General features: G+C 43.6%; 2 protein-coding genes across 3 annotated transcripts in view; one reads left to right on the plus strand and one right to left on the minus strand.

Moving 5' to 3' along the window:
• The window catches only part of FNDC9 (fibronectin type III domain containing 9), a 52,178-nt gene extending 46,677 nt beyond the window's left edge, over window positions 1-5,501 (minus strand). Inside the window, exon 1 of the mRNA XM_032158495.2 lies at window positions 5,445-5,501. The gene's annotated coding sequence lies outside the window, so the exon portion shown is untranslated. The remainder of the gene's footprint in view (window positions 1-5,444) is intronic.
• The window catches only part of CYFIP2 (cytoplasmic FMR1 interacting protein 2), a 135,931-nt gene extending 122,673 nt beyond the window's left edge, over window positions 1-13,258 (plus strand). For both annotated transcript variants that reach the window (XM_032158487.2, XM_032158490.2), the window contains 3 exons: window positions 5,625-5,863; window positions 6,964-7,111; window positions 10,508-13,258. In XM_032158487.2, coding sequence (XP_032014378.1) covers window positions 5,625-5,863; window positions 6,964-7,111; window positions 10,508-10,675 — 555 coding nt within the window. In that variant the 3' untranslated portion in view covers window positions 10,676-13,258. The remainder of the gene's footprint in view (window positions 1-5,624; window positions 5,864-6,963; window positions 7,112-10,507) is intronic.
• The last annotated feature ends 10,542 nt before the right edge of the window (window positions 13,259-23,800 follow it).

A 23,800-nucleotide genomic window follows, 5' to 3' on the forward strand; every position in this document is an offset into this window, starting at 1 on the left:
GGCTCAGAGAAGGGAAGAGAATGTCGAATACCCAAAAACTGGTTAATATTAATAGCAACAGCAGGTCTGGAATGAGATTTGCTGACTCTCAGGCCTGAGTGTTTCTTCTGTACCCTGTATCGTATCCTGCCAACAAGTCGTCTGCTTATTTAAACAAATATCTACTGTGTCCCTGCTAGATATCAAGAATCTGTTACTTTGCCTCTGAAAATTAAAACTCCACATACTCTGTGAGCCAGTTCACTTCTAGATATTTTTGCTAAAGAAACACTTAACGGAACACTAGATGCTTATGTAACATTGTTTGTTAAAGCAAAAACTAGAAACAACCCAAACATCTAATAGTAAAGCATTGATTAAATAAAATGCCAGATTATTGCATATCATGTATGTACTTCATACATAATGAAAAGGCAAAATTAGATCTTGATGCATCAGTGTGGACAGATCATAGGCACAGTCGATTGGATGAAGCAAGTTGCACTACAGTTCACGCAGGATGATGGCTTTTTTTAAATGCACATAACAAAACCATATAAAACTCTTCTGAAAATGTCTGGAATGATGTCTACCTCGTTTATCATGGTGGCAACCTCTGAAGAGAGATGAGGTAGAATAAGGTGGGAGAGAAAGAAGACTTCAGCCTTTTCTGTAGTCTTCTAACAAAAGTTGATGAGCTTATATGTTATTCTGTAATTGTTAAAAACCAGTACTAGTCACGATGAACAACAAGATGAGTCAGACAGGACCCCTGCCTTCAGAGAATTCAGATTATGCAGGGAGCAGGAAGGAAGAGAAATAGGGGGAGAGCGGAGAAACAAAAGGCATGTGCTGTCTCCTTTCAAGTTGATTTCAGCAAGCTTCACATTTTGGGGGCAGGCAGGGGAAGAATTCAGGAAGAAGAGAAACAGGGTATTCTAGTGAGACAAGCCAATGCTGACTGTTTAAGAGATTTAGGATTGAAATCTGCTTTTGAACTTGCATTCCGGCGGTCCTCTTTGGTGTTCTCACCAACAGCAAAAGGACTCAAATCCTCAGCGGAGGGCAGAAGGTGGCCTCTCTTCTGGCAAAACATGTTAAGTATTTTTGGAGCACGATGCAGAGCCTCATCTGCACAGACATGCTGAGGAAGCCACCCCAGCCCGGCCCCCACATGCCACCAACCTCCTTCTGAAAACGGTGATTAAAAGCTAATGGTGGGGCCGGGCGCGGTGGCTCATGCCTGTAATCCCAGCACTTTGGAAGGCCAAGGCAGGCGGATCACCTCAGGTCAGGAGGTCGAGACCAGCCTGGCCAACATGGTGAAACCCCAACTCTACCAAAAACACAAAAATTAGCCAGGCGTGGTGGCGGGCACTTGTAATCCCAGCTACTTGGCAGGCTGAGGCAGAAGAATTGCTTGAACCCAAGAGGTGGAGGTTGCAGTGTGCTGAGATCATGCCACTGCACTCCAGCCTGGGCAACAGAGCAAGACTCCGTCTCAAAAAAAAAGGCAGCTAATGGTGGTTGGGTTCTTTGACTCACCTCAGAGAGAACTCAGATACTGTAGAGTGCACACATTTTCTTTTTTGGCCTGCAGAGGCTAAACAGAGGAGATCCTCTCCAGTGATTTCCTTTTAGGGAGAAAACCCAGCGAGTGACATCTGAATGTGTCTGCTCCACTGCTGCTGTCATCCTGCAGGCATCCCGCCTCTCACTCCAAAGTCTGGCATGTGTTTCCACTTAGAAGACTGTGAATTCCTTCCCTGTTCTGGTGAACACCATTTCCTTGGGACTGATAGAAATCTCAGTCTGTCAAATGCCGAGTGTTTAACAAATAAAAGCCTAGACATTCTGTGAGACAGGAAATGCTAGTTTTTATAAGTCTCCCATTCCTCAAGAAATAGTCCAAAACTTAGTCATTCCATGAACCAAAGAAAAGTTAACAAAATATTAACTTCTGAGAAGGTTTGGGCACAGGGTACTCGTAAGATATCTAGGAGGTGACAGAGGAAGTCTGCAACATATTTAAAGCTGGGAAGCTTGAGCAGTATTGCATTCTTTGCATTTGTTTGAGACAAATTGAAGTGACCTGGTTTGTTGCCCCACACTATCATGGAAGAAAAACTTGGGGCTGGGGGAGGTTAAAAGACAGGGATCCTTGTCCCTTCTCCACCCCTGAATTATCTATTGCAAGCCATTTTTCTCAATCTTTATTTTATCCCATCTATGTGATGGGATCATAGCTACTTTACCTGCCTTTCTTGTTATCATGAGCAAATAATAGAAGCATAAGAATTCAAAAAACACTGAGTTTTTTGAGAAGGAATATTCCTTCTCAAAGTTATAGAGAAGGAATATTGATTTCAGCACAGCTTCACAAATGTTTTCTCTATCCCCTTGTTAAACTCACAGAAGAAGGGCAGAAAGAGAAATACTCCCCACCGAGGGGAATAGGAAAGAAATGGATAAAAGCTATGTTAAACACTCCCCTCCCTACATAACACCAAACTGCAAATTGAGGGTATTTGCAGGAAGCGAGCTATAAAGCACATTTTCAAAGCAAAGCGAAAATGATAGACATACCAAAAGACAAGACATGAAAGAAAACTCACAACATAAAAAAATACAATGTTAACACACATGGAAAAGTATCTGGCCTTACCAGTAATCAATGAAATGCACATTCAAAGAATGAGGTAAAATTTTTAAAATTTTTCATCTCAAGTTGATGAAGACTATTTCTGAATGGAATAATTTTATTATTATTATTGAGACAGGGTCTTTGCCTGTCACCCAAGCTGGAGTGCAGTGGTGCGATCACAGCTCACTGCAGCCTCAGCCTCCCAGGCTCAAGCAATCTTCCTGCCTCAGCCTCCCATACCTGGATAATTTTTTTTTTAATTTTTATAGAGATGAGGTGTCACTATGTTGCCCAGGCTGGGATACAGGAGTATTCATGAGGGTACAAGGAACAGGCTTCACACGGGTAGATGCACACGGATCAACTTTCCTTGAGAATAGTTTGCCACTATATAGCAGATGCCTTTTAAAATATTTATACTCATTGACCCTTCAGTTACTAAGTATTCATCCTAACAAAATGCTCAGCGGTAGCTCACACGATGTTATGTATAAGGATGGTGGGCTGGGCACGGTGGCTCACACCTGGAATCCCAGCACTTTGGGAGGCCGAGGTGGGTGGATCACATGAGGTCAGGAGTACAAGACCAGCCTGGCCAACATAGTGAAACCCCATCTCTACTAAAAATACAAAAATTAGTTGGGCATGGTGGCCCACGCCTGTGATCCCAGATACTCAGGAGGCTGAGGCAGGAGAATGGCTTGAACCCGGGAGGTGGAGGTTGCAGTGAGCTGAGATTGCGCCACTGCAATCTGGCCTGGATGGCAGAGTGAGACTGTCTCAAAGATTTAAAAAAAAAAAGATGATATCTTTAGAATTGTTCATAATTGTGAGTTTGTAAACAATTTAAGATAACCAAGTATATACAACTAAATGAATTATATCAATGGCCATTAAATGTAGCCATTCCTTCAAAATATTGAAGGAAATAAGTTGAAGTTACTGATATATTAAGAAAAAAAGCAACACAGTAATATGACTCAAATTGTTAAATATACATGTATGCATTCACATACCTAAACAAATCATACATATTTTAAGAATGCTCATCTCTGGGTAATGAGGTTTATGAAATATTTTTATTTTCTTAGAACTTTTTTTTTCTTTTTTCCTAACCACTAGGCCACCAGGAAAGGACAAACACTTTTCAAAGGAAAGGGAGAAAGCTCCTGTGTCAGTCAAGACCCTTTTCATTGGCTGTTCAAAGGCTGTCTGCAGATTTATAACCTCAGTTGCCAATTTTTCTATTCCCCCTTCCAGGACTGTCTGACCCTGAGGACTGATTCAAATTAACAAATGCACAGTAGATTAATTAGTAAACCAGAACTCTGCGTTAATTTGCAGAATATTCATGGCTTGAGAACAAATTGGGTTCTTTTATTTACTGAGCGTCTCCCCTGTACCAGACATTCTCTTTCTGAAATGGGGAGCCCTTTCTGGGGCCAAATAGAACAGAGTAAGAACAAATAAAGAGAATACAAACAGACTCAAATACAGGCTCAGGATATTTTAACACAAGAGATATTTCTAGCCATCTGTGGCAATGTGAGCGGTTCCCCCTCTGCTCCCAAGCTGTTCCTGCCAATGAAATCAGGATGAGTCACCGGGAATTAGGGTTCCCTCTCCTTCGTGTTTAAAACACACATTGGCAAACTACTTCTCCAATTCATCTTTTTCCTAGATTTCTTTCAGTTCGTAGTTGTCATGACAACTACACTTATGGTCCACATTTATAACAGACCCCTGCATTGGTGTCTCCTGATTTCCTTCCCTTCATGGATTTACTTAAAGGTCACCCTCTTCCTGGGGGCCTCCAGGGAGTGAGCTTCTGGGGGAGGTCAGGCAGGTGCCTCCCAGTCACCCTGTAAAATGGCTCCTTGGTGAAACCTCCCACTGGGGAGCTGATCCCATGAGTCCCCTGTGGATCTCTCAGTGTCAGAAGCCTGCCTTTTTTAGCTTTGTTCACAGATTTGGAGACCTTACTTTAACCTCAAATTTTAACATTTACCTTACTTTGCAGATAGCTTTCAGGACCTCTACCCCTACATGTTTTGACTCATAACCTGTGTAGTAATGTGTTTTGACATCTAGCCTGTCTAGCCAGCTGCTTATTAGATATGCAGTAGCCAGAACCCAGATGAAAAGCCAGTTTACATTATTAATAGAGGTCATTTGTAACTGTCAAAGAAGCACTTCTAGAGGAAATAGTTATCTGAAATCATGAGCAAGTTTTAAAAGTAACATATGCTCATTGTAGCACATTCAACTGTACAAAAGTATTTAAAATCAAGAGGGATAATCCCACTCACTTCTCCAAGCCCATCTGTTCCCACAACTGATGTTAGTCCTTCTAAAATATGCTTTACACACAATCACACATACTTTCATCTGTGCGATTGTACATTGTCAATGTTTTTAAGTAGAATTGTAGTATACATTCATTTCTGCAATTTGTTCTATTTACTTTACAACTTAACCAATAGATCTAGACTACTGGGTCAAGTGTGAGCTTTAACACTCACTGGCTGCCTCTCTGAACCTTAGTTTCTTCGTCTGTAAAATGGGGACAGTAATGGCATCTACCTCATGGGATGGAATGGACTCAATACCTATCAAGTGCTTAGAACAGGGCCTGCTTTATTACCCACACTCAGAAAGCATAAGCTAGTAGTAATTATAGTAGAAGCTATAGCACTACTAGTAGTATCATGTCAGTCTTTTCAATGGCTATCCAGAATTCATTATGTGGGTAAATCATAATTTTAAAAATTAATCCGCTACTGATGGTGCCTGGATTTTACTTAACACCACTAAGACTTACCATGAAACTTCCCTGCTGTTGCATTCAGGGTCATCAATTTTGTGCCCTGCTCTGAACAAGACCAGTTCTGGTGAATGAATTCGAGGTGCAGCCAGCTCCAGAGTTTGGGAATCTCTGGTGGGAGGTGGCAGATGGGTTCTGAGATGTGGATAGAAGGTCTATGTGCCCTTCCATTTCCAGCAAATCGCCATCGCTCGCGAGGGTGACCTCCTGACCAAGGAGCGGCTGTGCTGTGGCCTGTCCATGTTCGAGGTCATCCTGACCCGCATTCGGAGCTACCTGCAGGACCCCATCTGGCGGGGCCCACCGCCCACCAATGGCGTCATGCACGTCGATGAGTGTGTGGAGTTCCACCGGCTGTGGAGCGCCATGCAGTTCGTCTACTGCATCCCTGTGGGAACCAACGAGTTCACAGCTGAGTGAGTACCCCCCAGAGAAGGCAGTGTTACCCCCAACCTGCCTGTACTCCTGCAAGTCATGGGTCTTCCAGAGTTCAGCCAGAAACATGGGCAGGGGGTGGGGGTGGTTGGCCAGCAACTACTTTGTTGAGTGTGTTGAGCTGACTGCATGGGCAAGAAAGAGCCCGGTAAGGGTTTGATAGTAAGACCCTCACTGCCTGCCTCACCCTGACTACACTGTACTACTGGAAAATGAGGAGCCGTTAGGAGTCCTTAGAGCAGACAGCAGAGCTAGTTCTTCCTGCCCTCACCCAGCTACATGTCAAGGACAGAGTGGAAAGGCAGACAAGGCTTCCCCGCCAGCAGCCAAGAGCTCTAGGAAAAAGGCATGGCAGGGAGAGGAGGCTTCCCGAGAAAGTGGTGTTGGTGAAGTTGTTTCAGAGCAGCTCTGGCCTGCAGGCTTCCAGTACAGTGATGGGGAACTGGAGACACCTGCCTGGGTTGGGGCTGCTGCTTGAGGACAAAAGAGACAGCCGAAGGATGACCCTACTGCCATCCAAATTGCCCAGGTCTCTTGAGAGTTGGGGGCCTGCAGTCAGAGCTTTGTCAGAACCAAAAGGACTCAGCCTCAACCCAGCAGCATCTGCCCACCATGGCCTGTCCCTTCCCTTTCAGCCTGCTTCTGGCCAGTTGGCCTCCTGGTTTGAAATGGCCCCTCACCCCCTGGGTGTTCCTTCAGCTCCTTTAGAGAGTCAAGACAGATTCTTCTTTGACCTGCACGGAGTAATCAGCCATATACATCTCAAGGGCTGGGTGGGTTTTTCGTTGCAAATTCAGAGCTTCTTCAGAGCTTTTTTTTTTTTTTTTTTTTTTTTTTTACATTAGTGATGCAAAGAGGCTGACACCTCTTTGTGGCCGGAAGGACTTATGACATAACTACCATCCCTGCAACTAATGAACCCACCCTCACAGCTTCCTTTGTACCCATTTTATAGGTTAAGAGACTTGGCCCAAAGACAGGCCTGCTTAGTAGCTGTACTCCTGGCCCAAGATGAGGCTCCCTCCCTCCCTGCTCTCCTCCCCCACCTCTCACTCCAGCTGCTTCCTCCCCCTGCTCCCAGGCAGTGTTTCGGCGATGGCTTGAACTGGGCTGGTTGCTCCATCATCGTCCTGCTGGGCCAGCAGCGTCGCTTCGACCTGTTCGACTTCTGTTACCACCTGCTAAAAGTGCAGAGGCAGGATGGGAAGGATGAAATCATTAAGAATGTGGTAAGCAGGCTGGTGGCTGAGGCCTGGAAGGTGGGGCTGGGCTGACAACCAGGCTTTCACCAGAAAAGCAAAGGAGGAGGAGCTGCTTGTGAAGGCCAGCTCCCCACACAGCAAGTACAAAGATACTATAGGCTGGGAACCTGCTTAGAGGAAGCCATGAGTCACCCACTCATCACCTACTGCCATCAATCAGTTCACCCTGAAGGGCAGGGCTGGGCTTCAGACCCGGAGTGCATCTTCCCTGTCCCAATCAGACTGTGCTGATGCCAGTTTCTCACCTGTACAAATACTCACCAAATACCAGAGTTGTGCGGGGCACCTGGATGGGATAGGTACTGGCGTAGGGTGAGCCGGGCTGCTGTGGGAAGGGAGAGAAGGACCCTTAAACCAGGCTGAGGGCAGAGAAAGCTTCCCAGGAGAGGGAGGCTGTGTCTGGGCTGAGTCCAGAATGGCCCGCAGCAAAGAACCAAGCAGCAAAGGTGGTATGAGGCGGGGAGGATGCTCCAGACAGCAACAGTGACAGCAGAGGCACTGAGGCAGGAAGGCAGATTGAAGGGTAGGTCTCAGGGACCCAGTGAGAGGAGAGAGAGGTAGGAGTCACCTCACAAAGGGCTTTTTAAAATAAATGGTGCTGGGAAAACTGGCTAGCCATATGTAGAAAGCTGAAACTGGATCCCTTCCTTACACCTTATACAAAAATTAATTCAACATGGATTAAAGACTTACATGTTAGACCTAAAACCATAAAAACCCTAGAAGAAAACCTAGGCAATACCATTCAGGACATAGGCATGGGCAAGGACTTCATGTCTAAAACACCAAAAGCAATGGCAACAAAAGCCAAAATTGACAAATGGGATCTAATTAAACTAAAGAGCTTCTGCACAGCAAAAGAAACTACCATCAGAGTGAACAGGCAACCTACAGAATGGGAGAAAATTTTTGCAACCTACTCATCTGACAAAGGGCTAATATCCAGAATCTACAATGAACTCAAACAAATTTACAAGAAAAAAAAAACAACCCCATCAAAAAGTGGGCAAAGGACATGAACAGACACTTCTCAAAAGAAGACATTTATACAGCCAAAAAACACATGAAAAAATGCTCATCATCACTGGCCATCAGAGAAATGCAAATCAAAACCACAATGAGATACCATCTCACACCAGTTAGAATGGCCATCATTAAAAAGTCAGGAAACAACAGGTGCTGGAGAGGATGTGGAGAAATAGGAACACTTTTACACTGTTGGTGGGACTGTAAACTAGTTCAACCATTGTGGAAGTCAGTGTGGCCATTCCTCAGGGATCTAGAACTAGAAGTACCATTTGACCCAGCCATCCCATTACTGGGTATATACCCAAAGGACTATAAATCATGCTGCTATAAAGACACATGCACACGTATGTTTATTGCGGCACTATTCACAATAGCAAAGACTTGGAACCAACCCAAATGTCCAACAATGACAGACTGGATTAAGAAAATGTGGCACATATACACCATGGAATACTATGCAGCCATAAAAAATGATGAGTTCATGTCCTTTGTAGGGACATGGATGAAACTAGAAACCATCATTCTCAGTAAATTATCACAAGGACAAAAAACCAAACACCGCATGTTCTCACTCACAGGTGGGAATTGAACAATGAGAACACATGGACACAGGAAGGGGAACATCACACTCTGGGGACTGTTGTGGGGTGGGGGGAGTGGGGAGGGACAGCATTAGGAGATATACCTAATGCTAAATGACGAGTTAATGGGTGCAGCACACCAACATGGCACATGGATACATATGTAACCAACCTGTACATTGTGCACATGTACCCTAAAAGTTAAAGTATAATTATAATAATAAAAAAATACACATAAAATAGTTTCAATGGTAATTTTCAGTATTTGATTCAGTGGCATGAAGTACAATTAAGTGTTGTACAACCATTCCCACATCTCCAGAGATTTTTCATCTTCCCCAACTGAAACTCTGGGTCCATTAAAAAATAACTCCACATTTTCTCCCCAGCCCCTGGTAACCATCATTCTACTTTCTCTATGCATTTGACTACTCTAGGTACCTCATATAAGTAGAATCATACAGTATTTGTTTTTGCATGACTGGCTTAGTTAGGATGTCCTCAAGGTTCATCCATGTTGTAGTGTGTGTCCAAACTTCCATCCTTTTTATGGCTGTATAATATTCCATTGTGTATATAGACCATGTTGTGTTTATCCACTCAGGTTGCTGTCACCTTTTGGGTATTTTTGAAAATGGTTAATTTTGGCTACTATGAAACATGGGTGTACAAATAACTCTACAAATTTCTGCTTTCCATTCTTTTGAGTATATACCTGGAAGTGGAATTGCTGAATCGTATGGTAATTCTGTTTAATTTTTTTAGAAAATGCCATTCTGTTTTCCATAGTGGCTGCACAATTTTACATTCCCACCAGCAGTACACGAGAGTTCCAATTTCTCCACATCCTCATCAGCACTTATTCTTTAATAATAGTCATCCTGAGGGGTGAAAAAGTTATCTTGTTGTGGTTTTGATTTGAATTTCCCTAATGACTGTCAATGCTGAGTGCTATATTCATGTGTTATTGGCCATTTGTATATCTTTGGAAAAATGCCTATTTAAGTCCTTTGTCCATTTTTTTAATTGAGTCATTTTTGTTGAGTTGAAGTTTTTACTTATTCTAGATCTTACTTATCAGATATGATTTGTGATTATTTTCTATTTTATGGGTTGCCTTTTCATTCTGATGGTGTCCCTTTGATGTACGAAAGTTTTCAATTTTGATGTAGTGCAACTTTTTGCCTTTGCTTTCGATGTCATATCCCAAGATATTATTGCCAAATCCAACATCATGAAAATTTTTCCCCTGTGTTCTAAGAATTTCAGTTTAATCTCATGGTTAGGTCTCTGATCCATTCTGAGTTAATTAATTTTTTGTATATGATATAAGGTAAGCATCCAGTATTATTTTTCATGTGGGTATACATTTTTCCCAGCACCTTTTGTTGAAAAGGCTATTTCCCCCATTGAATAGTCTTGGCACCCTTGTTGAAAATCATTTGATCATATGTGTAATAGTGTATTTCTGGGCTGTCTATTCTGTTTTATTCATCTATATGTCTACCTTTATGCCAGTGCCACACTGTTGTTGATTACTGTAGCTCTGTAGATCGTTTTAAAACTTGGAGAGGGTTTTTATGGTCCAGTTAACACTTGATTGCCAGATCCAGGGGATTCCATAAAAGGACTTTAAGAAAGTGACATGATCACTGATGCAGGGGACCCTGGACCTCACTGACTTCTCCTGTTACTCCCTCTTTCCACCCCCACTTTGTCGTGCCCTAACTTGAACATCCCCTTCCTTCTGTAGCCCCTGAAGAAGATGGCCGACCGGATCAGGAAGTACCAGATCTTGAACAATGAGGTTTTTGCCATCCTGAACAAGTACATGAAGTCCGTGGAGACAGACAGTTCCACTGTGGAGCATGTGCGCTGCTTCCAGCCACCCATCCACCAGTCCTTGGCCACCACTTGCTAAGCAGAAGATCCTGCAGACCCTTATCTGGAAGAGGAAGAGAAGCAGGAGAGAGAAAGCCACAGCCAGCCTGCCACAGGATCCAACTGGACAACGTGTGGGATGGACCTGGAAACAAGCACCTCCCCAAACACATCACCACTCCCTAGGGCGGGGCCTGTGCATGCTCTCCCATGACATCTCCATGCTGGTTTCTCCATAGCATAAATGAAAAAGAAAAAAAAAACGTAAACAGGGCAGTGTGTGCTTTTTCTTTTCTCCCCCCTCAACTATATTAAGAACTCCTAGTTTCACCCTTTCTCCATCCCATCGTCCCACCTATCTGTGGTTGCTTCCTAAGACCTCCTCCCAAGAGGGACACCTCCTACCCAGTGCCCATGTGTGACCCCAGGACTCAAGTCTCAGGCTGTGAACAGATGTGGCCATGCCCAGAGACGCCAGCCTGGCCAGAAGGGCATGCCTCAGCTTACTACTTCATCTCTCCTGGTTCCCTCACTGCAGTGCCCCAGGTGGCATCTTCTCCCACTCTGGGTACCAGGGATTCTACCACATAGGCTTCCCAAAGCCCCATTCTAACTCCCTTCTCTCAGGGAAGTCCTAGAGAGAGGTCCAAAAAGCATTCACAGCTGTATCACACTATGCAGGTGGGGTAGGAGACTGATCAGGCCTGCTGTGGGGAAGCAGTATGTATGAACACAACCAGAAATGTCATAGTCCAAACAGGATGCTTTCAGGCCATCTCAGCTGCTTGATGGTGAGATGGTTCCCTTATTCCTTCAGGAAAGGCTTAGCATTGGGTCACATAGGGGAAGCGGCTTTGAACAAATCAGTGATAGCACTGCCTACAGCATTAGCCAGTGACCAAATTAGGGACAACTTCTTGGCACAGAATTGCTTATCAAGGAACATTTCCACAAGAAAGAAAATATTAAGGGGTTATTTCCTCAGAGGCCCAAAACATCTTGGAAACACAGAGGTGAGGAGGAGGAATAATAATTGTCAATGAGCTTTTAATACCAAGATATACCCCCTGCCCCCAAAGAAGAGTCCTCTTTTAGGGAATCAGAACTTTCATTGTCCTAGAAGCTGAAAGATTCTTGGAACATTTTAGCTTTTACTCTCAACTTGCTGTTCTCTTTACGTTCCTTAAGTTAAACTTTGGGGTGTGGCTTCTCTCCCAGGGGTAACATTTACTTCCGTTTTCTAGACCGAACCAAAAGTCTTCTGCAGAATCTCCCACCGAGTGTGGTAAGACCATTGAGAAGGACAAAAGGCTTTAGGATATAAATTTCTTGTTACAGAGCATGTCATTGTCAAAGGAAGTCTGTGGCCCTGAGGTTTTAAGAACATAAAATGTGACATTTGGTATTTCTCCAGCCCAGGGAAGTAAGATGGTTAGAAATGGTTGCCTTAATCAAATGGTCCCATTTTTAACCCCAAAGGAAGTGCCCACAGCAAGATGTTTGTGTGATGCACTTATGTCCTCCAGTGAGGAAAGGCCCCGTAGGTCAGATCCTGAGGTAGCACATTTGAGTGCGGATTCCTGGGCCCTGCCTCACACCTACTAATTCTGAATCTCTGGGAATAGGGCCAGGAAATCTGCCCTTTCTACAAGCTACCCAAGTTGTTCTGTTGCACATCAATGTTTGGGAACCACTGCTGTAAGGGAATCATTCTGGTCACCTTGAGCTTTGAGCTACCACTAAGCCATGAAAGAAAATACATACAGGGAAGAGAGAAGGGAGGAGGTTCCAAGTAGAAACTGGCAGGTCCTCCTGTCTGGAGGTACCACCTTCTATTCTGATTTCTGACTTTTCCTTCTTGATGACCATAGATGTGTTCCAGAGGCAAAAGAGACACATTATCCCAGATGGCAGAACATGCTTTCAAAACATATAAAATGTCAAAGTTCCAGATCTTTCTACATCTTTAGTCCTGTCTGAGGATGGTAGCTGGCTCTCTGTAGCTGATAGATGGCTAGAGTTCCATCCAAATCCTTGACCACAACTTCGTGGAGATTTGAATCATCTATTTGATGAGATTTCTATTTCAATAACCCACCTCTCTCACCCCACATTCATATCCCTACATTTGACCCTCTGGGCCGAGTCACATTACCTTCAGGAGACTTGATCCCAGTAGACTGAGGTCTTCCCTTTCAGCAGAAAGATTTCATTTCCCTGGCTTGCCAGTGGCACTGATTTCCAAACACCCAATGAGTTTAATATTCTTTCCTCCTTGGCATTACTGCCCCAACCTCTTTTTATTTTTTTGTGTCCGTGTCTAATAACCAGGAAAAAAATAAAGCTTAGGTTTTAAAAAGTTTTAAAAAAAATCTGTTTCAGAAAATGTCAAATGTACCATATTTGTATTAAGAGTGGTTGGGAATTTTTGTACAATGAATTTACATTTATTTATGGTGACTTATATTTACGCTTGTGATCAAATAATGATGTTAAATTCTTAAATCATATTTGCTATGCAGCTGAAGATGATATTTTGATTTGTATTTTGGGGGTATCTGTGTTGAGTTGATAAACATTTCCATCTTCATTAAAACTGCTTCCAAACTAGTAAAACCAGCAACTTGGTCTTGATTCCTGGTTCTATTCTAATCCTCATTGACCTGTAGAAGGCCATATTAAAACTAATTACTAAGCAAACAACCTAAAAGAGAATGAAAGAAAAATATAGGTTAATAATGCACGATAAACTAATGGCTTTGCTTGCTTTCCCACGTGGGGAATTACATCTTTACAAATTGAGCCTCACATTTCACATAGCACAAGCTTTCCTAAAGGTCACCCACTAAGATGAGTCCTAGGGCTGTTTCCTCTTCTGTCAAGTTGGACAAGATGATCTTTTCCAGCTCTGATATCCTGATTCTACGTAATTTCCCACTGGTGCACTTTGAGGGGTCTACTTCACACACTCAAAGTCTTTCTCAACCTATGTCATCACCTCATAAAATTGCCATCACAAGGAGTCATATTTGAGCTAGTGTAGTGGGAGGACTATTAGTCTTGAGATCCTCAGTGAAAAAAGGGTTCCAAAGAAGATAAATTTGGGAAACACTTCATGATCTTTCCCTTCAAAGATTCATAAGACTCTGAGGAGTCCTGCAGAATCTTATGAGTCTAGATTAACACCCTATCTCCTAGATGGTTTTATTAGTCTGTTTTCACACTGCTGATAAAGACATACCCAAGACTGGGAAGAAAGGTTTAATTGGACTTACAGTTGGACATGGCTGGGGAGGCCTCAGAATCACGGCAGGAGAGGAAAGGCACTTCTTACATGGCAGCAGCAAGAGAAAAACGAGGAAGAGGCTAAAGCAGAAACCCCTAATAAACCCATCAGATCTCATGAGACTTATTCACTATCACGAGAATAACACGGGAGAGATGGGCCCCCATGATTCAATTACCTCTCCCTGGGTCCCTCCCACAACACGTGGGAATTCTGGGAGATACAAGTTGAGATTCAGGTGGAGACACAGCCAAGCCATATCCTTCTGCCCCTGGCCCCTCCAAATCTCATGTCCTCACCTTTCAAAACAAATCATGCCTTCCCAACAGTCCCCCAAAGTCTTAACTCATTTAAGCATTAACCCAAAAGTCCACAGTCCAAAGTCACATCTGAGACAAGGCAAGTCCCTTCTGCCTATGAGCCTGTAAAATCAAAAGCAAACTAGTTACTTCCTAAATACAATGGGGGTACAGGTATTGGGTAAATACAGCCATTCCAAATGGGAGAAATGGGCCAAAACACATGGGTTACAGGCCCCGTGCAAGTCCAAAATCCAGCGGGGTGGTCAAATTTTAAAAATCCAAAATGATCTCCTTTGACTCCAGGTCTCAAATCCAGGTCACACTGATGCAAGAGGTGGGATCCCTGGTCTTGGGCAGCTCCACCTCTGTGGCTTTGCAGGGTACAGCCTCCCTCCTGGCTACTTTCATGGGCTGACATTGAGAGTCTGCAGCTTTTCCATGTGCACAGTACAAGCTGTTGGTGGATCTACCATTCTGGGGTCTGGAGGATGGTAGCTGTCTTCTCACAGCTCCACTAGGCAGTGCCCCAGTAGGGACTCGGTGTGGCAGCTCCAACCCATTTCCCTTTGGCATTGCCCTAGCAGAAGCTCCATGAGGGCCCCATTCCTGAAGCAAACTTTTGCCTGGGCATCCAAGAGTTTCCATATATCTTCTGAAATCTAGGTGGAAGTTACCAAACCTCAGTTCTTGACTTCTGTGCACCTGCAGGCTCAACACCATGTGGAAGCTACCAAGGCTTGGGGCTTCCACCCTCTGCAGCCACAGCCGAGCTCTACATTGACCCCTTTCAGCCGTGGCTGGAGCAGCTGGGACACAGGGCACCAAGTCCCTAGATGGTACATAGCATGGGGACCCTGGGCCTGGCCCATGAAACCACTTTTTCCTCCTGAGCCTCCAAGCCTGTGATGGGAGGGGCTGCCATGAAGGTCTCTGACATGACCTGGAGACATTTTCCTCATGGTCTTGGGGATTAACATTAGGCTCCTTGCTACTTACACAAATTTCTGCAGCTGGCTTAAATTTCTCCTCAAAAAATGGGTTTTTCTTTTCTACTGCTTTGTGAGGCCACAAATTTTCTGAACTTTTATGCTGTTTCCCTTTTAAAATGGAATGCTTTTAACAGCACCCAAGGCATCTTTTGAATGCTTTGCTGCTTAGAAATTTCTTCCACCAGATACCCTAAATCGTCTCTCTCAAGTTCAAAGTTCCACAAACCTCTAGGGCAGGGACAAAATGCCACCAGTCTCTTTGCTAAAACATAACAAGAATCACCTTTGCTCCCAAGAAGTTTGTCATCTCCATCTCAGACCACCTCAGCCTGGACCTTATTGCTTATATCACTATCAACATTTTCATCAAAGCTATTCAAGTATCTAGGAGGTTCCAAACTTTCCCACATTTTCCTGTCTTCCAAGTCCTCCAAACTGTTCCAACCTCTGCCTGTTACCCAGTTCCAAAGTCACTTCCACATTTTTGGGTATCTTTTCAGCAATGCCCCACTCCCACTACTAATTTACTGTATTAGTCAGTTTTCACACTGCTTGCTGATAAAGACATATCTGAGACTGAAAAGAAAAAGAGGTTTAATTGGACTTACAGTTCCACTTGGCTGGGGAGCCCCTCAGAATCATGGCAGGAGGCAAAAGGCATTTCTTACATGGTGGCAGCAAGAGAAAAATGAGGAAGAAGAAAAAGCAGAAACCCCTGATAAATGCATCAGATCTTCTGAGACTTATTCACTATCATGAGAACAGCAGGGGAAAGACTGGCCTCCATGATTCAATTACTTCCCACTGGGTCCCTCCCACAACACGGGGGAATTCTGGGAGACACAATTCAAGTTGAGATTTGAATGGGGACACAGCCAAACTATATCAATGGTCATTACCTTGGAAATCCCTTTTTCTGCAACATTAATCATCCTCTCTTGGAACACACTTTGAAAAACATTTGCCTAAGGGTATGCAAATTCATGGTAAGATTTTTTTTAAACTCCCACAGGAGAAGGACCACTGACATGTAGGAAATTACGAAACAAGGGCACAATTAGAGACACAAGGGCCTGACAAATTATTGAAGGATTTCAAATGGGAAGAGGAAGCATTTTGACAGTGGGAAAGAATACCATAACTGGGGGTACAAGTGTGCCAGGGCTGTCATAACAAATACTACAGACCAAGTGGTTTAAGCAACAGAAATTCATTCTCTCACAGTTCCAGGAGCTGGACATTGATGATCAAGGTGTCAGCAGAGTTGGTTTCTTTCCCCAAAGTCTCTCTTCTTGGTTTGTGGGTGACTATCTTTCTCCCTGTGTTTTCACTTGGTCTTCACTCATGTGTCTTAACCTTTTTTGTGTTGTGTGTGTTTTTTGAGATGGAGTCTCGTTCTGTCACCCAGGCTGGAGTGCAGTGGAGCGATCTTGGCTCACTGCAACCTCCGCCTTCTGGGTTCAAGCAATTCTCTGCCTCAGCCTCCCAAGTAGCTGGGATTACACCACCACACCTGGCTAATTTTTGTGTTTTTAGTAGAGACAGGGTTTCACCATCTTGGCTGGGCTGGTCTTGAACTCCTGACCTCGTGATCCACCAGCCTTGGCCTCCCAAAGTGCTGGGATTACAGGCACCTGGCCACTTTTTTTTTTTTATAAGGAGACCAGTCATATTGGATTACAGCTCACCCTAGTGACCTCATTTTAACTTAATGACCTCTTTAGAGACACTATTTCCAAATACAGCCACATTATGAGCTACTGAGGGCTAGAACTTGGGGCATGGGTCAGGGACAGGGCACAATTTAGCCCAGAACACTGGGGATGGATCTGGAGAAAGTATGTCTCTGGGAGCCTTGGACAGTTTGAAGGCTGGGATGCTATTCCTTTGTGGAACACCCCTTGAACAGTCACTATTTACAAGATTAAGGAAAAAAAGAGAAGAAAAGTACAAGAATATGGCGGAGTAGGAAGGCCAAGGAATCCATCTCCACATCTATATGACAATCACACTGGCAGAATCTGATACAACTATTTTGGAACTCTGGATTTTATTCAAGGCTTGCAACTTCCGGGGAAAGGCTTGGACAGTAAACTACAGTTCATTTTGCCCAACTTCAGCTCTTGGTTCATCAGCTGCTACCCATTTGCCAGCCTACCTCCCATACCCCACCTATGCCCCATGGCAGGCAGCTGTGCGTGTGTTCCTGTATAAGCCAGGGTGGGCAATAAGGACCCTGTCCTCCAAATATCAGGGATCTATTTTCTGATGGCTGATGGCTGATTGCTGCTTCTGATCATGGAGGTGTAAGCATCAAGGCAGGCAGCCATTGTCACAAGCCACTCCCCACCCCAGCTGAAGCAACTTCCAAGGGATGTAAAAGGCCAGAGTTCTTTTTCTTCCCTGTATACTCCCACTTTATTTTTTCTCTTTTTCCCTTTTTGGGAGCCAGACATTAAAAATGAGGACATTCAAAAACAACTACATAAAAGGAGGAAATTAGAAAATTACCCTGTATGCACAGGAAAAGGCACAAGCTCAGAAAAGATCTGAGAAGACCTTAAGCTTACACCTCAGGCTGATCTTTAGCATGTAGGCAGCCTACAATGATTTTTTAAAAAATTAATAAATAAAGACAAAAACAAACAGCAAGGCTTGGAGGAAAAGAAAGAACCCGATTTCCAGAAATACCATACTATTAGCTCCCCAAGTCCAGCTTTTAACAAAATCACAAGGCATACAATGAAGCAGGAAAGTATAGCTGATTTAAAGGAAGAAAAAAATAGAAACTACCCATGAGAAACATTAGATGGTAGAACTACCAAAGACTTTAAAATATGTCTTAGATGCTGAAAGAACTAGAGGAAGACATGGAGAAAGTCAAAAAATAATGTACGAATAAGATGAAAATATCAATAAAAAGAGAAAACAAAAAATTCTAGAGCTGAAAAGTAAAACAGAAATAAAAAATATTCTAGAAGACTTGACTTCAAAGTCAGATTTGAGCAGGCAGAAGAAAGAATTCTTGAACTTGAAGATAGCAAAATTGAAATTAACAAGTTTGATGAACAAAGATTGCAGGGACATTAATAGAGCCTAAGGGACTCATGGGACATCATTAAGTGAATCAATATACTCATTGTGGGAGTCTCAGAAGAGAGACAAAGGGCAGAGATATTTTTTGAAGATGTAATAGTCCAAAAATTCCCAACTTTGATGAAAGATATGGTTATAAATACCCAAGAAGCTCACTACAAGTAGGGTGAATTTGAGGAGACCTACAAAGAAAGACATTCCAATCAAACCGTTGAAAGACAAAGATGAAGAGAATCTTGAAAGCAGCAAGAGAAAAGTGACTCATCAAATACAAAGGATTCTCAGTAAGATTATGAGATTCTCAAACTATGGAGGCCAGAAGGGAGGAGGCTTATATTTCAAAGTGGTAAAAAGAAAAAAAAAAAAAGGCAAGAATTTTTCATTTTTTTAACAGAAATAAACTAACAAGAAGGGCTTCAAGATGGCTGACTAGATGCATCTAGCACTCTCCTCTTCCACAAAGAAGAACCAAACCAGCAGGTAGTTAATCACAATTGAATAGACTGTCTAAGAGAGAAGGCTAAAATTCAACACAGAAGTGATAAGAAACAAGGCAGAAGAAGGAAGCAAAGCATCCTGCTGGGCTGGAATCAACTAGGAGCCTAGAGGTTCCCCAGTGTGGTAAAAGGAGAAGTAAGGGTAAGTAAGAGACCCTTACTTACAGAATCAAAGCCAAAGTTTTCTACTCAACCAACACTGTAGATACATTTTCAGGAAAAAGTCCTCCCCTATGAAAGCAAATCCAAAAAACTGGAAGAAGCAACTATTACACCAGTTGTGCAGATAACACAAGGACACAAGAAATATGAGAATGAAATGAAATAAGATATCTTCAAAGGAACACAATAACTTTCCAGCAACAGATTCCAATGAAAAAGAAACATATGAAATACTAAAGAATTCAAAACAATGATATTAAAGTAGCTTAGTGAGATATAAGATAACTCAAATACAATACAAAGAAATCAGAAAAACAAATCAAATTAGGATATGAGTTTACCAAAGAGATAGACATTAAAAAAAATCCAAAGGATAAGTAAGGTCCACATTCCCACTACAGACTCCTGCAATCCTAGCCAAGGGAGAGCATCACAACTCACGCAGACCCTGAGACTAACATAGGGAGCTCCCTGGAGACCATGAAATGCCATTGCTCCAGGGACAGAGCTCACACTAGGCCCCCCCACACACCTTGAGACATAAGCCACGATAACAAAGCATTATTTTGAGATTCTAGCCCTCATTGGACTGCATTCTTGCCTGGAGCCCATTAGCTCCTACACCTCCATATCCCAGGAGCCCCACTGACATCCCTCTACAGGCAGCCAGGTACCACTATTGGCTGCTGCTGCCAGGGTCAAAATGCCAGCCATGGCTAGCAACCCTGTCACCCCCAGTAGCAGGGCCACCAGCCATTTAAAAGCACACTGAATCAGGGTGTGCTAACTTATACCTGCAATCACAGTGCTTGAGCAGGGGGGCCGAGATGGAAGGATTACTTGAGGCCAGAAGTTCAAGACCACCCTGGGCAACATAGCAAGATTCTGTCTTTGAAAAAATAAAGTTAGCTACCCATGGTGGTGTGTACCTGCTTTCCTAACTACTCAGGAGGCTGAGGCAGAAGAATCACTTGAGGCCAGGAACTCAAAGTTATAATGAGCTATGATCACACCACTGCACTACAGTCTGAGCAACAAAGCAAGGCCCTGTCTCTGAAAAACTAAAATAAAATATAGCAATAAAACAAGAGCATCCTGAGGAAAGGCTACCCTGTAAATAGCCACCACCTAAGGCCAAAGCATGAGCTCCTCACGCACCGATTTATGGCTGCTACCACTTAAACCAACCTCACCCTCCCCAGGAGCAAGGCCACAGTGTAGTTGCCACCTCCACCCAAGCATTCTTCTGGGGGCCTAGTGATCACCCTGCTCCTGCCTATCATAGCCAGTACCTGCACATACCACTGGGGGGCCTAAAGACATGCCTGCCCAGCCTGGCTACATTCCCCCCTCAGTGCCCAAGCATACCATCCAGGGGCCTGGAAATCACCATGTCCCATCCACCACCACTGGCATATGAGTATTCCTTCCAGGGGGCTGAAAACAGGCTCACCCAACCTGCCACTACCACCACAGCTAGCACCCACCCACATGCACCACCTACAAGCATATCATAGCCACCACCAACACTAGCATGGACCACTTGATAGCCAGAAAACTGTCCAACCACTGCTACTGCCAATTGCTCATGCTATGCCCACTACCTAGGGGACTTGAGAATCTACTTACCTGCCCTGCCCTCTGCTGCCACAGCTGATACCTGAGCCAGGCCAAAAGGAGACCTAAGAGTTGGCCCACTTGACCCACTAACACCAATGCCAGTGTACACCACCTTGGGGCCCAAGGACAAGTACATTTGGCCTACAGATGCCACTACTGGGGCCTAAGGACTGGTCCGTGTGACATCCTGTCCCCAGCAAAACTTCACCATAGCTACTAATAACCATACCCTAAGACACAGAGAAAATCACAGATACAACTGACACTGTTTACACCCAAAGAAATCATATGGAGATTACATGGTAGCATGCACCCAGAATCAAAGCTGAAGTTTTCTACTCAACCAACATTGTAGACACATTTTCAAGAAAAAGTCCTCCCCTATGAAAGTAAATCCAAAAAATTGGAAAAAGCAACTATTACACCAGTTGTGCAGATAACATAAGGATACAATATGAGAAAGAAAGGAAATAAGACACCTCCAAAGGAACACAACAACTTTCCAGCAACAGATTCCAATGAAAAAGAAACAAATGAAATACTAAAGAATTCAAAACAATGATATTAAAGTAGCTTAGTGAGATACAAGATAACTCAAATACAATAAAAAGAAATCAGAAAAAAAATCAAATTAAGATATGAGTTTACCAAAGAGATGGATATTTTAAAAAATCCAAAACAAAAATTCTGTAACACAAGAATTCATTGAATGAAATAAAAAATACATTCTAAAGCTTCAACAGACTAGACAAGGCAGATGAAAGAATTTCAGAACTTGAAGACAGGTCTTTTGAAATAACCCACTCAGATAAAAATAAAAAAATAGCAAAGCCTAAGTGATATATGGGACAACATAAAGCAACCGAATATTCTAATATTCAGTGTACCAGAAGCCAAAGAGAAAACCAAAGGGGTGAAAAACCTATTTTACAAAATAATAGCTGAAAAATCTTCAAGTCTAGCAAGAAATTTAGACATCTAGATATTAGGAATCTCAGAAATCTCCAGTCAGATACAATTTAAAATAGTCTTCTCCACAGCACATTATAGTCAAACTGTCAAAAGTCAAAGAAGAGAATTATAAAAACAGCAAAAGAAAATGGTCCAGTTATTTATTAGGGAGCCCTCATCAGACTAATAATGGATTTCTCAGCAGAATCCTCACAGGCCAAGAGAATGAAATGATACATTCAAAGTGCTGAAAGAAAAAAACCTGCCAGTCAAGCATACTATATCCAGTAAATTTGTCTTTAAAAAATGAAGGAGAAAAGTCTTCCCAGACAAGCTGAAATTGAAGAAATTCATCACTACTAGATCAGTCCTATAAGAATTGCTTGAGGGTGGAGCCAAGATGGCCGAATAGGAACAGCTCCGGTCTACAGCTCCCAGTGTGAGCAACACAGAAGACGGGTGATTTCTGCATTTCCGTTTGAGGTACCGGGTTCATCTCACTAGGGAGTGCCAAACAGTGGGTGCAGGACAGTCGGTGCAGCGCACCGTGCGTGAGCCGAAGCAGGGTGAGGCATTGCCTCACTCGGGAAGCACAAGGGGTCAGGGAGTTCCCTTTCCTAGTCAAAGAAAGGGGTAACAGACGGCACCTGGAAAATCGGGTCAGTCCCACCCCAATACTGCGCTTTTCCAACAGACTTGGAAAACGGCACACCAGGAGACTGTGTCCCGCACCTGGCTTGGAGGGTCCTATGCCCACAGAGTCTCGCTGATTGCTAGCACAGCAGTCTGAGATCAAACTGTGAGGGGGCAGCCAGGCTGGGGGAGGGGCGCCCACCATTGCCCAGGCTTGCTTAGGTAAACAAAGCAGCCAGGAAGCTCGAACTGGGTGGAGCCCAGCACAGCTCAAGGAGGCCTGCCTGCCTCTGTAGGCTCCACCTCTGGGGGCAGGGCACAGACAAACAAAAATTCAGCAGGAACCTCTGCAGACTTAAATGCCCCTGTCTGACAGCTTTGAGGAGAGTAGTGGTTCTCCCAGCACGCAGCTGGAGATCTGAGAATGGACAGACTGCCTCCTAAAGTGGGTCCCTGACCCCCAAGCAGCCTAACTGGGAGGCACCCCCCAGTAGGGACAGACTGACACCTCACTCGGCCAGGTACTCCTCTGAGACAAAACTTCCAGAGGAACTATCAGACAGCTGAATTTGTGGTCTCATGAAAATCCGCTCTTCTGCAGCCACCGCTGCTGACACCCAGCCAAACAGGGTCTGGAGTGGACCTCTAACAAACTCCAACAGACCTGCAGCTGAGGGTCCTGTCTGGTAGAAGGAAAACTAACAAACAGAAAGGACACCCACACCAAAAACCCACCTGTACATCACCATCATCAAAGACCAAAAGTAGATAAAACCACAAAGATGGGGAAAAAACAGAGCAGAAAAACTGGAAACTCTAAAAAGCAGAGCACCTCACCTCCTCCAAAGGAATGCAGTTCCTCACCAGCAATGGAACAAAGCTGGATGGAGGATGACTTTGACGAGTTGAGAGAAGAAGGCTTCGGACGATCAAACTACTCCGAGCTACGGGAGGAAATTCAAAACAATAGCAAAGAAGTTAAAAACTTTGAAAAAAAATTAGATGAATGGACAACCAGAATCACCAATGCAGAGAAGGGCTTAAAGGATCTGATGGAGCTGAAAGCCAAGTTTCGAGAACTACGCAAAGATTGCAGAAGCCTCAGTAGCCGATGCGATCAACTGGAAGAAAGGCTATCAGTGATGGAAGATGAAATGAATGAAATGAAGTGAGAAGGGAAGTTTAGAGAAAAAAGAATAAAAAGAAATGAACAAAGCCTCCAAGAAATATGGGACTATGTGAAAAGATCAAACCTACGTCTGATTGGTGTACCTAAAAGTGACGGGGAGAATGGAACCAAGTTGGAAAACATTCTGCAAGATATTATCCAGGAGAACTTCCCCAATCTAGCAAGGCAGGCCAACATTCAGATTCAGGAAATACAGAGAACGCCACAAAGATACTCCTCGAGAAGAGCAACTCCAAGACACATAATTGTCAGATTCACCAAAGTTGAAATGAAGGAAAAAATGTTAAAGGTGGCCAGAGAGAAAGGTCGAGTTACCTACAAAGGGAAGCCCATCAGACTAACAGCTGATCTCTTGGCAGAAACTCTACAAGCCAGAAGAGAGTGGGGGCCGATATTCAACATTCTTAAAGAAAAGAATTTTCAACCCAGAATTTCATATC

The sequence above is a fragment of the Hylobates moloch genome, unplaced genomic scaffold (assembly GCF_009828535.3).
Source record: "Hylobates moloch isolate HMO894 unplaced genomic scaffold, HMol_V3 SCAFFOLD_6, whole genome shotgun sequence".
NCBI lineage: Eukaryota > Metazoa > Chordata > Mammalia > Primates > Hylobatidae > Hylobates > Hylobates moloch.